The sequence below is a fragment of the Chelon labrosus genome, assembly GCF_963514085.1.
Source record: "Chelon labrosus genome assembly, chromosome: 1".
NCBI lineage: Eukaryota > Metazoa > Chordata > Actinopteri > Mugiliformes > Mugilidae > Chelon > Chelon labrosus.
Genome location: NC_140337.1, coordinates 11,521,742 through 11,538,868, shown reverse-complemented (window position 1 = coordinate 11,538,868; position 17,127 = coordinate 11,521,742). Strand labels below are relative to the sequence as shown.

General features: G+C 44.1%; 2 protein-coding genes across 3 annotated transcripts in view; both read left to right on the top strand.

Moving 5' to 3' along the window:
* The first annotated feature begins 406 nt into the window (after window positions 1-406).
* On the top strand, window positions 407-12,790 carry agfg2 (ArfGAP with FG repeats 2). 2 transcript variants are annotated; one of them, XM_084552199.1, is made up of 14 exons: window positions 409-803; window positions 1,650-1,743; window positions 3,247-3,362; window positions 4,078-4,222; window positions 4,573-4,693; window positions 4,778-4,882; window positions 5,457-5,489; window positions 6,841-7,098; window positions 8,082-8,154; window positions 8,284-8,327; window positions 8,545-8,631; window positions 9,927-10,046; window positions 11,245-11,315; window positions 11,448-12,790. In XM_084552199.1, exons 1-14 carry the CDS (start codon window positions 637-639, stop codon window positions 11,493-11,495), a joined length of 1,482 nt encoding a protein of 493 aa, XP_084408325.1. In that variant the 5' UTR covers window positions 409-636; the 3' UTR covers window positions 11,496-12,790. The 2 variants fall into 2 exon arrangements, with proteins under 2 accessions (XP_084408326.1, XP_084408325.1); XM_084552200.1 differs by lacking the exon at window positions 5,457-5,489 and having other exon boundaries at window positions 407-803.
* A 1,535-nt stretch (window positions 12,791-14,325) lies between these two features.
* Window positions 14,326-17,127, top strand: part of LOC311488684 (insulin receptor substrate 1-B) — a 45,386-nt gene continuing 42,584 nt past the window's right edge. Inside the window, exon 1 of the mRNA XM_084545521.1 lies at window positions 14,326-15,219. Coding sequence (XP_084401647.1) covers window positions 14,871-15,219 — 349 coding nt within the window. The 5' untranslated portion in view covers window positions 14,326-14,870. The remainder of the gene's footprint in view (window positions 15,220-17,127) is intronic.

The window sequence follows — 17,127 nt, the reverse complement described above, 5'->3', positions numbered from 1 at the left end:
ACTTACTGTGTGGATGTTGTGATAATGTGTAAACAATCGTCTTGCTCAAGTAGTAAAGGTTAAATAAATACACTTGTGTGGACGGCAGATTATATATTAACATCTTTCTTTTCCAGTGACACATGGGCAAACCGCTGAAAGGGGGCTATCTCCGAAAAACAGCTGTTAATTTTAGAAGAAAACCTGGATCTGAAAACCAACTTTAACCTAATCTTTTGTCATTTTTTTTTTTTACAGCAAAGTAATCTGGACATAGCTGGCTCACTGGACACAGAGATTTACTGGAAAATACCTTGACCTACTAACAGCTTTGATGGAGTAACCAGTGGTTACATTGGAAGAGATTTTTTTAAAGAAACAGGCTAGAAAAAAGTAAACCTCTAAATACAGCACCACCTGTTCACTGCTTTTATTCTGAAGGCAGTCTCTAGTATTTCCGGTGTCCGCGCTGCTTTTCTCCTCTGACTTGACGCGCCTCTCCTCCGTGTCGCCTTGCATTGGGGTGAAGCTGCATAAAAGCGTTTCCATAATGCGGGCGTGAGGTGCTCCGCGTAGTAGACGGAGGGGGATCCAGCGGGAGGAAGGAGGGCAACCGGGGTACACCGAGCCTGCGCGTCAGGCACCGGCCACAATAAAATGTCGAACCGAAAACACCGGGACAACCAGGAGATCTGCGCCCGCAAGGTCCGGGAGCTGGCCCAGTCCGGAGTAAACAAACACTGCTTCGAGTGCAACCAGCCCGGGGTGACTTACACGGACATCACCGTGGGCAGCTTCGTCTGCACGTCGTGCTCCGGAATGCTGTGAGTATTAAAAAATAAATAAATAAAAAAAATACCGCCGCGCCTCCGGGCTGTATTTACTGCTCATCTAGCATCAGCAACACAGACAGAGTAAAAGTAGCAGGCCTGAGATTACTACTGCACCATGCACCACCCAGAAATCAAATGTATTCTTTTATATTTTTAACAGGGGATTGTTGGTGCAGCCGCGGAGGATGTGCGCACACATTAATTTACGCAGTGTCTGTCTGTCTCTCTCTGTCTCTCTGTCTCTCTTTCTCTCATGCGTGTCTTCCAACAGCTTCATAAACGACAGACCGCTAGTTGGTCATTTTCCAGCTCTGAGTTACGTTTCATTTCGTCATGGTGCAGGTTTGACACTACCCCTCTCTCCCCCTCTCTCTCTCTCTCTCTCTCACTCTCCTCTCTTCTCTCTCTCTCTTTAGGCTCCAGTGTGGGTGTGTGTGTGTGTGTGTGTGTGTTGGTGTCACATTTTTTTCTGCATGCGTTCAGTCCCAGCACTTCTCAGGAAGACGGGTTTCAGCACTTTAGTGAGCGTTATTGCGCAATAACTTGCACATGTACCAGCAGTGTCCCACTTTGTGTCCCCAGCATGGAGAAAATAGGAGGCTCGTGATTAAAGACAACAAATGTCTGTGTGTGTGTGTGTGTGTTTGTATGTGTGTGGCACATTTCCCACAACAAATCTGCCCTTAAATTCACAGTCACATGTCAGATACTGCCTCCCCCACCTGCTCTCTGCCCCCCTCTCACTGCCCCAGAGGTGAGGACTGACAGCATATCTTCACATCTTCTGCTACCTTGTTTCACTCAGATTTCCTCCCTTTTGTCCCCTCTGTGTCCCAGGAGAGGCCTCAACCCTCCCCACAGAGTCAAGTCTATCTCCATGACGACTTTCTCCCAGCAGGAAGTGGAATTCCTCCAGAACCACGGCAATGAGGTGAGTGATGTTCCACCCGGGGCTGGGATGCAGGATCTGCTGCACCTGTGTGTCGCTTTGCGAAAAAACCATGCATTTCAGGCTGTTTTCGTCCAGTGTTGTTGATTCACTGAAGTCATCTGAGGTCGTTAGTCTCTGTTTTGTTTTTGTCAAAGTTCAGGTTTAAGCGTCTCTTTCTAGTTCTTACGGAATATGAGACGCCTCTTGAGGCTTCCAGTCGAGCCAGTCTTTGTGGTCGGGCTTTTCTTTTTGGCAAGAATGCTACAGTCGGGCTGCCTCTACCACAAAAACCACACTTTATTTCCTTTCTCTCTCTATGTCTGTTTGTATGTGTGTGTGTGTGTAGAAAACTGGTTCCCAAACCTATTTAAAACTGGGACGCTCCTTCTAAGAGATTTCAACCTTAAAACGACACTAACTAACACTAACACAACAAAAACTAGCAGAAGTTATCAAAATGTTTGTGCCAGGTACAAGAAACAACATGTCCTTTTTTTTATTTTAGGTATTGATTCATATATTTATTACTGGAAAAATTTCACAATTTCCTTATATGGTGAGGTTGTCAAATTGCTTTGTTTGTCCGGTTAACCCGGAAATATTCAGAAATGCAAACCCTCACAATAATACTGAATAGTTGCTCTAAATAGTTAATCATATATCAGACTGTCAGGTCAATAGCAGCTTCAAAACATCTAATTCAGCTCATGGAGTCGAGGTATGGAAGAGGATTAATGCCACTAAAAGAAAATGAGCCATTTTCGACACAGTATTCATAAGAAAAGGAGAAAAAACTCACTTTAAAATCTTTATCTTGAAGAAAAAAAATGAAGACAGAAAAAAGTCAAATACGTTTTTATTGTGGCATTAATTGTCCTCCATACAAATGTTACTGCACATTACATTGTAGAGTTAATAGCTGATATTTGTTGCTTATTCCTTATGTTTGTGTAAATATAAATGTCATTTTTATGTACTGAAATCTAATCACATTTTCACAGTAGAAATAAAAAAGGAGGCGCTCCACAGAACCCTCGCACCTTCTTCAGGGACCACTGGTGTATTCAGCACTCACTCCTGAGCTCATATCACAGCCTGTTTAATCCTGTCTGGTCCAGTGCCCACTTATTTCTATTAGCTTGTCGTTGGCCAGGATGTGTGTGTGTGTGTGTGTGTGTGTGTGTGTGTGTTTGAGTCAAGTACAATGTGCAGAGAATCAGAGGTGTGTATACGATCCAGGTTTTTCTCCTCTTCATCCTCTGAGAGTGATCCGGCCAGTCATGATTCATTGCCAGTATTATTTGCAGCACCCTGACTCTTGCACTGGAGATGAATCACTGATGAGAAACTCTGTTTGTGAGAGATTCTCCAAGACTCAAATGTCAAACAAATGCAGGGATTGTAGTCTGATGGTGTACTCAATAGCAATAGCAATTAGACACAGACACTTTCAGCTCAGTCAAGCTCAACCTTTTTTTTTTTTCTGTGTTTACCTGTGTTCAGGTTGGGAGAAGGACGTGGCTGTGTGTGTTTGACCCAAAGGCAGACGGCTGCTCCGACATGAAGGACTCTCAGAAGTTCAAAGAGTTCCTTCAGGATAAATATGAGAAGAAAAAATGGTGAGAATTTGTCTTCAGCTTGACACAGACAGGAACAAAGACTCAGAGGTGAAGACGGCTGCCACTGATGATTATTTCAGTGACTTAATGATCAGGCTCCACTTCTGTTATCTCTTATTAAACCATCTAATAATACAGAAAATCTGTGTATGGAAAAATGCCCATTAAAAATTAACTGGAGTAAGTTCTCAGCTATAGGGGTTAGCATGCTAACAAGCTAAACTAAGATATAACGGCTCCTTAGCGTTGTCATTGTCACAACCACAGAGGGATTTATAATTTCATATAAAACCCATTGAGCTGTGTCGGATGTAGGAAAGTTTGTCGTTATTATAAATATTAGTGTTAGCATGCTGCCATTAGCATTTAGCTAACAGCACCAATGTCCCTCAGTGCACCTTCACAAAGCTGCTAGCATGACTGTGGACTCTTTGTTTTTTGCATTTATTTTAAAAGATAAATATATTTGAAGGTTAGTTAACTGCACACAAATATTAAAAGTCATGAAATATGTTAGGAGAATTTTAATATTCCCAACAGCCTCTTCCATTCATAACAACCTTTGCGTTTCTTACATTAAATTACTGCTTGTCAGCGTGCTAAACTGTTAGCCTCGTAATTACAGTGGTAATTTGGCTCTAACAGTTAAGCTTTCTAGGGATATTTATGAGGACAGTCAATGCCACAAACTCACTTCATGTCCCATCTTTTGCAGGCATTTTTCCAAAAGTAAGAACCGGAGAGACGTAGAAGGTCCTTGGAGTCCGGGGGTCCAAGCTGTGCCCACTTCCCTTGGTCCCTTAGCGAGCCAGATGCCTTCCCACAATTTGCCCCCTAATGCCCGATCAGCAAGGCCACTGGTGAGAGGATAAATGTGTCTTAATTGCGCGTGAAGTGGAGGGAGGTAGTGATGGAGATAAAGTGACGAGAAGGGAAAGTGAGATTCAAGAGACAACAGTGGTGTGGTAAGAAAAGAGGAAGTGAAAAGAGACGAGCTGCTCAAAGAGAAAATAGAAGGTAGAGAAATGACCTGAATTCACTTCTAGCCCGCGGCTCAGAGACAGAGACTGATGGGTTGGACAGTCAGAGGGCCAGGTAGCCTCGACATCAAAGCCTCTGTTTATGAATTATTGAGAAAGGATGAAAGAGACTCACTTCGTTCGGCCCTTGTCTCTCTCTTTCTCTTCCCTTCTGTCTCTCGTCCTACTAGTCTCAGTCCCAGCTGCCGTCGTGGGATCGAGCTCCCACCATCTCACCTGCCGACATGCGGACGGATGCGTTCACCGCTCGGCCATCGCGCTCCCAAAGCTTCAGAGACCCTCCTCTGAAAGGTTGGAGGTTAATTGTTACTGGAGGAATTCATTAATGTTCGTGGCTCATCACTAACTTTTTCAATTTGTCTCTGTTCAATTCAGATCCTACCCTGTGTGGGATAGAAAGACAGCGGCCAGGCTCTCTGTCCTCAGCACTGGGAGGTCAGGGCCACGCCCCCTCATTCCCTGCACTTCCACGGCCCTCAGGTGCGCCTCCAACTGGACACTTTCTTCTCTTTACTGCTTTAAAAAACAAAACTTAACGAATTTTAACCTGCTGTTAAAAACCATAGAGAGGAAAGATGGGTTCTGATTACAGTTTTAGGAGATTTAAACACATAAACAGTGAAGTTGGAATCTCTAATTCATTCTGGTTGGCTGGTTATTGTTGTTCGTGACATTGTACGAGCCTCTAGCTGGAACATTTGGCGGTGCATAGTGTCACCGTGTTGCAGGCCGCTGAATATTACACTGATTCTTAGCGATGACACTCTCTTCTCATCACTGTTGCCTCCAAGTGTCACTCAGAAGGACAAAGAGAGAGAGGAGTCGGTGTCGGAGACATATTTTTCAGTCCGGAATTGGTTAATAATTCCTCCATCGTGTCTCACATGCTTTTCATCAATAGCAAAATTCAACAGACTGCTCAGCCGGCCACAGATGACAACAGTTTCATATGACACCGGTGACATTTTCTCCTCTGTTCTCCTCCCTCGATTCCTCCCATGTTTTCTTTTCTGTCTCTGTCTATCCTATCTGACTCTGTTCTCCGACCTCGTAGCCAGTAGCTCTTTCAAAAACCACTTCACTTTAGGTAAGACACGGCACCGGCCGATGCTTCTGAGTGTGTGCTGAATGGCTGAGATCGATAAGCTCTTCCCCGCTGTATCATTCATAATGGATGGCCGATGTTTGGGGGTGCGCCTCACGTGCATGTGGCTTTATTTCAGAGCACTGTGAGAAAAGACACGGCGCTCCGTATTCATTTGGCCGCCCGAGTCACGCCTGGCCAGTGTCACATACTGCAATTGGGGTCAATATTTTTCTCCATCAGTCAGGTTTCCCCACTTCAAAGCTCGGCTCTGAAGGCTGGAAGGGTCAAAGACGCCACACACACTCACACACTGTGTCCTCAGAGGAAAAGTTTAAAGTAATGCTATTTTTAGGAGCTGCTGCCGCTGCCCCCGTCAGCAGAGGGCTGCTGATATTTCGCACCACGTTGGCGTTGAAGCCCGTAGAAACTATGTAGGGCACAGCTGTAATCCCACGACGCACTTTAACATCCCAAACAAGTATTCTAGGAAGTTCAGGTATGCTCACAGAGATAGGAGCAGCCTCTATCTCTGCAGCCACATACTTAAAACGTGATCACATCCCAAAAACACGCAGCTTGATTTGCACATGCCGTATATCAACAGATAATCGGTATAAAGTCAAGTCTGGTCTGGTCTCTGGTTCCTCAGCAGAGGAAACAAAGTTGGATTTTCATTTCTGTTCCCATGCTAACGGCTTCCAGGCTCATGCTAGCATGCTTTGTTGCTAATGTTTGCTCACTACATGTTGATGGGTGTAATTTCCTGCCTTTGTTTTACCATCTAACAATTGTGTCTAAGAACTTTTTGTCTGGCTGACGCGCCCTTTAGTTTGTTTTGTTAATGCTCAAACAGAACGACAACACATGCTGACCTAATCCTGCCATTTATAAGCCTCGTAGCATGATAACGTTAGCGTAGCATGTGTTCATTTGCTGTTTCACGCCATTGTGCTCCAGGTTTGTCATATATATATGTGTCAGCAGGAGTAACAATATTATTTTTATTATTTATGTTTGAATAGATATGAATGAATTAACAGAATTAAGCTTCACAAAGCATTTCTTCTATTATATTAGTTGAAAAAGATTCATTTCTATGACTGTTTTGATCTTACTTTGTTTTATATGATCCCCCACAGTGAATAATTATTTCACCATTTTGTGTGAATTGTGACCTAGAATAAGTTTTACTTTATTGTGGTTCAGGTCAAATATTTAACTATTATTATCAGCAGTAATGTGCTTTTGACACCACAGGAAATAGGCAAAGTTTAAGCAACACTTGAATGCATCACAGGAAATCCTTTTCCTCCTCTATCTTCACGCCATCTTTGTGTTTCCTTGCTCTCAGGTCGCACAGTTTCTGCCTCGGGGGCCACGGGACCCTTCAGGGCCTTCCCCAAGTCTCTCAGCGTGGACTTCGGAGGTCTGAACCACCCCCAGCAGCAGACTCTGCCCCAGTCTCTGTCCCAGCCACAGCAGCAGCAGCAGCAGCAGCACGCAGGTGTGGGCCAGACGACCCCGCCGGTCGGCAGCTCCAACGCCCAGGACAGGTACGCTGCTGTGTCGCATCTGGACAGCGTTTTCTCCGACCCGCCCTCGACTGCAGGTAGGAAATGTTTTGAGGCGACGCTTTTATTACTCATTTTAAATCCTGTGTTGATTTGCTGGGATTCATCTGGTTGGGGCAGAAAGAGGTGCTGCTGAAACTCAATAAATAAATCATATTTAAAAAAAAAAAAAGAAAAAGAAAGAGGTGCTGCTGTAATTCAGAGGGAAGGATGAAGCTCTTTACGACACAACATTAACTTGACATCAGTTCCTTTAAGAATACACATTTGCGTAGCAGACTTTTTGGTAACACTTTACTGTCTCATTAATCATCTCACGACCTTTCAGATTTATCTTGGGACTCTCAGGAGAAAGAAACTGTTGAACTAAACTACCAAACTCTCAAGCTTCACTTTGACCAGCTACATTAGCAAAATACTACATGTACATTGCTGCTTTGCCTTTAATGAAGAGTAGTGCTTCCAGCCCTGTGTAACAGATAGCTGGGGAGTCAGAGGGAGAGTTTGAGTGTGCATGTGATACAGATTGCCACGGCCAGCTCAGCTAGGTTGCATAACATCCTTACTCCAAATGCCAAGGCTTTCGGCAGCTGAATTATATTCATTGTGCTTGCTCCAGATCGTGTCTTAATCAAAGCACCTTGTTGATACGTTTTAAAATCGGCCGTATTTGTCCGGCAATCCAAGCCGTCCGGTTTAACGCATGGGATTCAATTGAGAAGCCCTCGAGCTTCCTGCGAGGAGCCTTGTTGCTTTCCACCTTCGTCACAGCCTCCGCTGCCTGGCAGAGTAAGGAGGGAGGTTATTGATTTTCTGCCGAGGCTCACTTTGATTCACGTCAAGCCGAACACGGAGATGATTTTTAATTTAGTGCGCTTGTAATTCTTTTCTTCTCTGATGACTGGCAACAACAGTTTGGACTCTTGTGAGATTTTCGCTCATATTTGGAGATAACAGCAGCGCTTGATGTCTTAAATTAGGCCTCATTTCAGACTTGAGTTGATGAAATGCTTGTTTGCAGCTCCACCTGGTGGCCCTCCGCAGTACAGCACCCTCTTTGGCAGCAGGCTCTCGTCCAGCTCCACTCCTGCCAGGTAGAAGACAAAAACTGTCAAATCAGCTTCTGTTCAGCCCTTTAACTTATTTTTATTTATTTTTTTAAATCCCATGTGTGGAGAAATTTAAGGGTCACACTCTGATTGATCTGCTTCTTATTTTTTCAGCTCCCCCGGCGTTGATGCTGTCTCCGGCTCCCAAAGCTTTGCAAGTAGGTACCGATGGCTGAGCTGCATTGATCCCTCCTGCTAACCTGCACTGTAATCACATGCAGTTCCTTCATCTTTGAAGCCTCTAATTAGGCTGTGAGACTCAGAGCAGTGTTGGTTTAAAAAGGCAGGAATGTACCCTGTTAACCCCACACACTGTGAATTATCTCCCTGTCTCTTCTCCCCCCCCCCCCCTCTCTCTCTCCCTGTGTGTCTCAGATTTCCCCAACCCATTCAGCTCCAGCTCTGCTTCCCAGCAGCCTGTTGCCCTCTCCCCCAGTAACCCTTTCAGCAACACCTCGGGAGGTAAGCCTCACGTCCACGCTCTCTTGGACGTGTAACCCTCATACGTCCTTCCATACAACCAGTTTGCACACATTTTTTTGAAGATATCGCAGTTTGCAATGGAAGCCTTGTTGTTTTATAAAGTCAAACCTTATTATTAATCTTCGAGTCAATGTTAATTTCCTCATGAAACATACTTTAGTTGATCCTCTACACTGAAATTTGAATTTGTTCGGTCCACGTCCGGCTGGCTAGCTACCTCGCTAACGTTACAAACATGTGACATTAGCATGGGCACCATGATGTTTCTCCGGGACGGGGTTATGATAGATATTCATATTATTCATACATTCAGCATAATGAAAAGGGAAAGCGATGCAGTCTTTGTTAACTTTCCAGCAACGTATTTATCTAGTTAGCAGCTTACCGGGAGGACGCAGCTTGACTCCACACCGCCATCTGCTCAGCTGAGATGTGCGCTAGGCTACATCTGCTGCAGACGGTGCTAACAGTTTTGTAAACACTGAAGTCGGAGCGTGCTCTGTGGGACTGAACATGCGAGGACACCATTTGTAAATGATCTCAACAGAGTATCAGTGTTTAAAATATCGGTATCGGTGCATGTGATCCAGTATCGTCTGATAATATCGGTCCGGCTCTGCTTCACACATTTAAAGTAATCTGAAAACCCTAACACCATGAAGAAACTTGATTTATGGCTTCTAAGCACCACAGCAAAACCTATTAAAGTCTAACAAGATGAGAGATTCAGAAAAAAAGTATATATCATAGTAATAATTATGTTTTTTGACTCATTATTTATCATATTTTGGTAGAAAAAAATCAATAAAAGGTAATAAAAGTAAATGTTCATGTTCTTATCCGATTTTCCGTCAGGCTCTAAATAGTGTGTTATAAAAAATATATTAAAAGACACACAACTGCATCCATAGATGACCAACAGCTTAAAGAAACAAGATGTACGGTTTGTCATATGTCCAAAAACCTGTTGTGATCCAACTAAACGGTCAAATATGTAAAAAAACAGACGAATCAGTTATGATAAAGTAATAAACAATGATAAACATGAATATTCCTACGTTTTATATCTGAACCAGATTTTCATTATTAGACCCCTGAGCTCCTCTAATCATCTCTGGTTTAATTATTCAACCGTTTTATGTATTCATGTATTCACCGCTCGTCACTGCTTCATGCCTCCTCTGAGCTCTCGGTTCATTTGACGTCGGCTGTTCTCTGCACAGACTCATGATCTCCGTCTGATTTACTGACCGTGGGTGTTTTCTGTCCTCCAGGTGACTCCAGTGCGTTTGTCACCTCGCCCACCTCCGTTTTTCCTCCGTCCGCCTCCTTTCCAGCGCCCGCTACCCAGAATGCATTTCCTCATGAGTCAGCTACCAATCAGGAAGCCAACGGTGGGATATTTTTTTAATCTTTTATTAGTCATAGTCACATGTATTATACGGATATTATGTTTATTTAAACTGATTATGTATGTGTATATGTTTCACATGCGGGAAATATTTAATTATTTAGCTTAATATTATTATTCAGTTGTGAAAACTAAAAACTGCATTCTCCGAATGTTACTTGAACTTTAATGATTTGTGTTAATATTTCAGAATAGACCTGAAATAATAAGACGATTGAAATTGATCAACAGCAACATACTTTATATATTGATAATAAAAATCATTATGTAGTTGTTTAGTCTTCGTGTCCTCCCAGCTGATAGTAGCTATTCCGATTTTCCCTTTTGAACGACGAATGCACGCTACTGCCACCGTATGTTCTCTTAACTGTAGTCTTTAAAGTGGAATTACCGTTTTTTACAACCTGGACCTTATTTCTGGCGTAAAATACGATCGTTTACTCACCCATCTAACTTTGGTGTCATTTGGAGTCATTCGGAAGATATTTAGATCCAGTGGAGCGCCGTGTATATCCATATAGTGGGAGTGACTGGGGCACCGAAACACAGCCTCTAAATAACGCATTATCTGCCTCGAAACTCATTAATTTCACCAATATTTTGTTATGATACGCTAGTGCTATTCCCCGTTGAGTCTTGAGTTTATTGTCTCATTTATATACACACTGATGACAGTCGGTCTGCTACCGTAGCTTTATGTAGTGTATCTGAACCCAGCGCAGACTTCACACAGAGATGTCTTAGTTCCTGCACTTCACTAGTTTTAAGACAATATGTTCGTAATTTAGGTATGTGCTCTGACAACAACCCACATTTCATTGTAATGCCCTGGTGCTAAACCATAACAATGTGTCACGCTGTAAATTGTTGTGAAATAAAGAAAAAGACTAGATTTGGCTTCCCTTCATCCACGTCTTGGTCAAAAATCATAGCTGTGCCTCCCTGCTTAACGTCCTGCTGTGTGTGCACTGGCTGCAGATGAATCGCTGAGAAGCTGAGATGCATCGACACGCAGCAAATGTTTGATTATTTCAGCAGTGACCGCCAGCAACAGGCCAGGAATACCAATCAACACACCTAGCACAGAGCTGCTGGAGGCTCTGCGGTTTCTGGTTTCAGCGCTGTCTCCGCACCACTGAATGCGTTCTTTATTTATTTATTTTTTTGTGTTTTGTGTGCAGGTTTTGCCTCCTTCCCCACATCCGAGTCTCAGTCCAAAGTCCCCCGGCCGATGTCGGTGAACCCGTTTACGGTGAGTGTCCGTTTCCTGCCTGGAAAACTGGTGGCATTTATTTTAAATTTTTTTGCAAACGCTTGTGTTTCAGTGAAATCCTTTAAGTGTAACAAGTCCTCGCTGTGGCTTCTTCTCACTGTTGTCCTACAGGGGAATGTTTACCCCAGTCGGGGGACGTCGAGAAACCCTTTCATCTGATCCCTCCGCCCCTCCTTCCTTCACCCAACTATCCGACTCTGGGAACCGAAGGGGGAAGTGAACTTGAGGAGTTGCTGCCATTTCAATGCCTCTGGAGTATTCTCACCCCGTCAGGGAGGTTCCTCCCTCCGACCCTCCCTCTCTGTCTGTGTTTACGTGTTTGTGGAGGAACAAAATGTGCGAATGTAATTATGAAAAATAGTGTGTATGAAAGTGTTGGCCTGCCGTGTTTGTACCACATGTCAAAAAAAAAAAAGAAAAAGATGTTTGTGTGCCAGTAGACGCCACCTCAGGGCTCTGTGGGAGTCACGAGTAAACGACGCCTCTATGATTTCTTTTGCAGAAATGCACTCTTATATTACACACACACGTCGCTGCTGCTATTTTGCTTTTATCTCCTGCTTAGAAGTGCAAGAAAAAAGAAAAATTAACAGCCCACCAGTTAATAGCGTTGTCTCCTTTCTGCTTTAAAACCTTTTTGAGTCTCCCAGTGGTCCAAAGTTGAGACTCCAAGCCCTGCATCACGAGTTTCTTACAGATGGTTTTAACAGCCTTAACTGCCTCCTGATGCATGTGAATTAGAAAGATAAGGCGGGCTTGTCTCTGTAGTGTGTGTGTGTGTGAGAGTGTGTGAGCGTGCGAGTGTGTGGGAAACATGTTTGTATTTGTTTTTTTTTTGTCAGGAAGGATAATCTACGTTTCACTCTCAGGCTGCATGCGCTTGGAGGGCTAAGAGGAGATGCTACTGAATGTAAAAGCAATTTCAGAATAACTCATGTATAAAAAGAAGGAAAAAAAAAAAAGAAAATCGCTTCTTGTACCAGACCAAAACCTTTACTCGCTGTTTTTTTTTTTTCTTTCGTCAGTTAACATGAAGTTACTTTCATCTTTTACTTTGCCAAAAAAAAAAGAAGAAGATTCATGTAACGACGTCTTTGTAATGGCAAGTATTCATGTTCATAAAATCAGTTTGTGGCTTCTTAAGTCAGTTTGACCCTGGTTATTTTTTTATTCATTCATTCATTAAAGAAAATCATCAAACGCAAAAGCACAAAAAAAAAGAAAAGTTTATTTTTAAAAACTACAATACCTTTTCCGAACAGCAGGGGTCGCAGGGTGCTCAGTTTTCTCTGACCTCGTGCACAAGGTTACTTTTGGATGCATATTGCATAACAGCATGCATACTGCATAGGCACAAAGCTAGAAAGCCTTTGGAGTCACTAAAATAGAAGCTGTTTAAAACATTCATTGGAAACCTGAATGAATTCACATCTACAACACTCTTATTAATAATCCACAGCGAGGGATGGAGGTTTCACTGCACGGCCGGACTGTCCAGACAGATAAAAAGAAACACGCAGGCAATAAATAACCAGGAAATGCCTAATCTATCCAATTACAGCAGCTTAATCCGGGATCACTCTATGAAAATGTCTGAAAGAGATTATGAGATTACGTGACCCTTGATTTTATTAATGTGTGACCTTCAGCATCATTACTCGGTGTGTTTTATTTTATTTTATTTTGTTATTCTTAGAAATGAATCCGCAGCGATAACGTGTCCGTGTATTCCCATAAAAAAATTAAAAAAAAAAAGCACGGGGGATTTTTTTTGTTTAACAATAAATAGAACAGGATGGACTCAGAGAAGCGCCAAGACTGAAATCTAACCCCATACACACAGACTGGAAGAGATGCTGCTTTCAGGTGCCGTCGGGCATACGGCTTGTTTGTTGAGTGCACCGTAAAAAAAGTGATAAATGGCAAAACATAATAAAATGAAGTTAAGAAATGGAAATGGTATAATATTTAGATTGTGATAAAACAAAAGTAATGTAATATAACCAAATATTATTGGATATACTACTACTTTTGTAATGAAATAATGATATATGGTTATTGTTATTTAGTGAACTAAACCTGTTCAATGCTCAGTCTTGTTTAATCTGCTGTTATTTTTTTAAGTCCACCAGAATTAGTGACTAAGTTAAGTTAAGTGAAGTGTTTGCATTATTACCGACGTTAAAGTGACGACTTTGCATATCATTTGACTACAGATAAATGGATTCATTGCAAACATGAACAAGTTAAACAGGTCCTGCATTATTATCCTCTGACCTGGTGTTGTGTATATTCTTGAACGTACATAATGCCTAGTCCTAAAAAAAAACAGAACCACTGAATGAGCGACAAAAAAAAATAAGTAAAATATTTTTATTTTCAGGAGAGAATTTACAAAAAGTATTAGATATACATACACATAACATTTAAATTGCGCGTTAGGGGTAGATTTGTGGCTTGAATCTTAATAGACTTCAATAAAACAGCTGCAATAACTCACCCCAGGGTAGTTATTAAACACAAATGTTGCATTTATTTTATTATTTCCCTTTGCCTTTATCAATTACACCTGTACCTTCATTACTTTTACTTTTTTTCAGTCTCTGTGTGTGTACAGATCTGGCTATACTGGATTGCAGTTATTTCCAATAATGCATCAATGTCATTTCAATACTTTTACTAATATTTTTAGATTTTCAGCTTCCAGTCAATATTTTAGTGATATATGTTGTTTTATTATTTATTATTTGCTGCTGCCTTTGTGTTAATAAAGTTTGGTGTCACTGTTTAACATTAAATGAGGATTAAGGGCAGTTGAAACACAAAAATACAACTGTCAACCAGCCGGGAGCTGCGCTGTCGGAGCTTGGGGCGAGTCCTTGAACGCACCGTGTTCCAGAGTACTAGTACAGCGGTGAGTGACAGTCCTGCTCCACGGCAGCTCCGCTCCCGCACCACGGACACAAGAGCAGAGCAGAGCAGAGCAGAGCCGAGCAGGGCAGGGGTGGGGGGACAGACGGACAGACGGACAGTTGGACAGCCAGCGTGCAGAAGGACGGGCTCGGTCCTCTGTGATGTGCACTAAATGGGATTAAACCGCGCCGACAGCTCCTGAAAGCAGCAGCAGTAGTAGTAGTTGTAGTGGAGAGTGTGTGGGGGGAGCTCCGCGCAGAGCTCCGCCGCATGTGCTCGTCTGTGTGCGCGCCTGGAAAACTTGCTCTGCACCGTCCGCAAGAAAGAAAAGCGAGACCCCCCTCTCAAAAAAACAAAAACAAAACAAAAAACAAAAAAAACGACGGGAACCAGCGATAACTGCAGCCACAAGCAGACCCCGGTTCAGGTTTGACCTCCGGGACTCTCGGCAGCAACGAACCGAACCGACCTCTGCCTCCCCTCTCACATGCCTGCGTTGATGTGGGAGAGAGGGAGGGGAGATGTTTGAATCACCTCGCTGAACTTGCAGAAATAACACAAGAAGGAACGCAAGAAGTTTATTTATTTTTTGTTGTTGTTGTTGGAGGAATTAAAAGGAGGATGGAGAGCCAGGCGGTCGAGCAGCCCAGCTACGAGGACGTGCGGAGGAGCGGCTACCTCCGCAAGCAGAAGTCCATGCACCGGCGGTACTTCGTGCTCCGCGCCGCCTCGGAGCGCGGTCCGGCCCGCCTGGAGTACTACGAGAGCGAGAAGAAATTCCGCGGCAAGGCCCCCGTCCCGAAGAAAGTCGTGGCGCTGGAGACGTGCTTCAACATCAACAAGCGGGCCGACTCCAAGAACAAGCACATGATCGTGCTCTACACCCGCGCCGAGAGTTTCGCCATCGCCGCGGAGAGCGAGGCGGACCAGGACGAGTGGTACCAGGCCATGGTGGACCTGCAGTGCAAAAGTAAGCCGAACACACATATACACACACACATGCATGCTCTAGTGGATGAATACACACAAACACACGCGCGCACGCACACACACGGTAGTGTTTGAGGCTCTGCATGAGAGCAGAAAACGTGGCAGTGTCTGCAGGAGCACAGAGCAGCAGAGGCGCACTGCAGATCAGGACATGTTTCTGCACAGAGCTCTGGAGAACATGATTATTTAAAAACCACCGCAGCTTGCCAAGTCAAGTTTACATAGTTTGTGTCTGCGGCGTGGGTGCCATCCTCCTGCCCCGTTTCCAAATGCTTTGGATGCTTGTCTGTCATTTTTTTTTCTTACACTTTTAAAACAGATCCGAGCTGTTTACAAACGGCCCCTCTGCGTAAACACCGCTGACTCTTATCCTCTCCACTCCTCCTTATCACGCTGGTGTCAGGCTTGATATTTGTTCCCAGACTTCTTCTTGGACTTATTTTTTTTTTTTCTGTCTGTGCGGGGCCTCAGCTGTGTGCGACTTCTCCCTCTGTGTCCTAAACTGCACAAACACACCCTGCCCTCTTGTTTACTTTTTTTTTCTGCTGACACTGCAATATCACACCAAGCACTGATCCCAGAAAACCCCGGGTCCAAAAAAAGAAAACCGCACCCGGTTCGAGCACATTAACACCTCTCGGCCGTGACTCATTCATTAAGCTTTAATATTTATCTCCCGATCGAGGAGTGATGAAGCCTCTGCAGCAGTGGCTGCTTCAAATGTCCTCCCAAAAAAAAAAAAAAAAAAAAAATATCACCCATGTAGACTTTTCCCCAAACGGTGTCTGTCTATCAGCCGCTATGTAAACACAGCTGTCTGCGCAGTAGTGGTGAGCACAGCAACTTTGAATCACCTGTTCCTACTGGCTGCGAGAGACCAGACAGGCCACAAGGGACGCATGACGCAACGCTGGCAAACCGAGATAGGAGTTCAAGGTGCTTCTTGCGCCTGACCTGCTGCCCGGTTACATAAAGCGGCCGGTTAGTGACTGGGAGGGAAATAACCCGAGGGGAGAGGGAACGAGGCGAAATTCTGGGCAGATTCGGTTGATTTATAATCTCCAGAAAGTTGCCAATCCGAGAGATTTGGATTTGGTGGCTTCAGTTAACAAAACCGAGTCTGTGTGCAAACCCGCTCCTCTCTGAGAATCTGAGGAGGGAGAGGGAATGGACCGATGCTGGAGTGAAAACTGCTTTCTTTTCCGTGCAAGCTTTTCTTTACGTTCAACCAGAAACACTTTAAAGTGCAAATAATTCAGCCCCAGATATTAAACGGTTGTGCGTGTGTGTGTGTAAAGGTCAGATGTGCAGAGACTCCTGCTTTCACAGGCTGCAGCTCAACAGGTGAGCGCGCTCCGAGGAAACCAGACGAGCTCAAGCCGCCGCCGCCCTCTCGCCAAGACGGGGTCCGCCGTACGGCTCATCTTGGCGCTGCGCTCGCGGCTCCTTTGTTGCTCGGGAGTGTTGGGTTTCTCGTGTAAATCACCCTCGCCGACAGTGACAAAGGGCTGCGGCCGGCTGCTGTGTAAACTCGCACGCTGGCAGCCTTTCTCTTGTGGTATGTGCTGCAGCTTCAGTTTCGTATAAGAAAGGAAAAAAAAAATAAGGCCACACATGCATACATGCAGTACGTGATGCAGAGGGAGGCGGCGGGGGAGCTGCGATCTCACGCCCAGTCGCTGCCTGAACCTGCATGTGTGAAAATAGCTCGAGAACGCACTCACACACATGTTGCACGCTACGCCGTTGGGATTCCTTCCTGTAATAACTCTGCTCTGGTATGTGCAGCTCATACACTGTTTCAAGTATCTTGATTGAACCGCTCGCTGCTCCTCCTCCTCCTCCTCCTCCTGCCTCATTTGCTGTCACTCTGCAACAGCGAGGGATC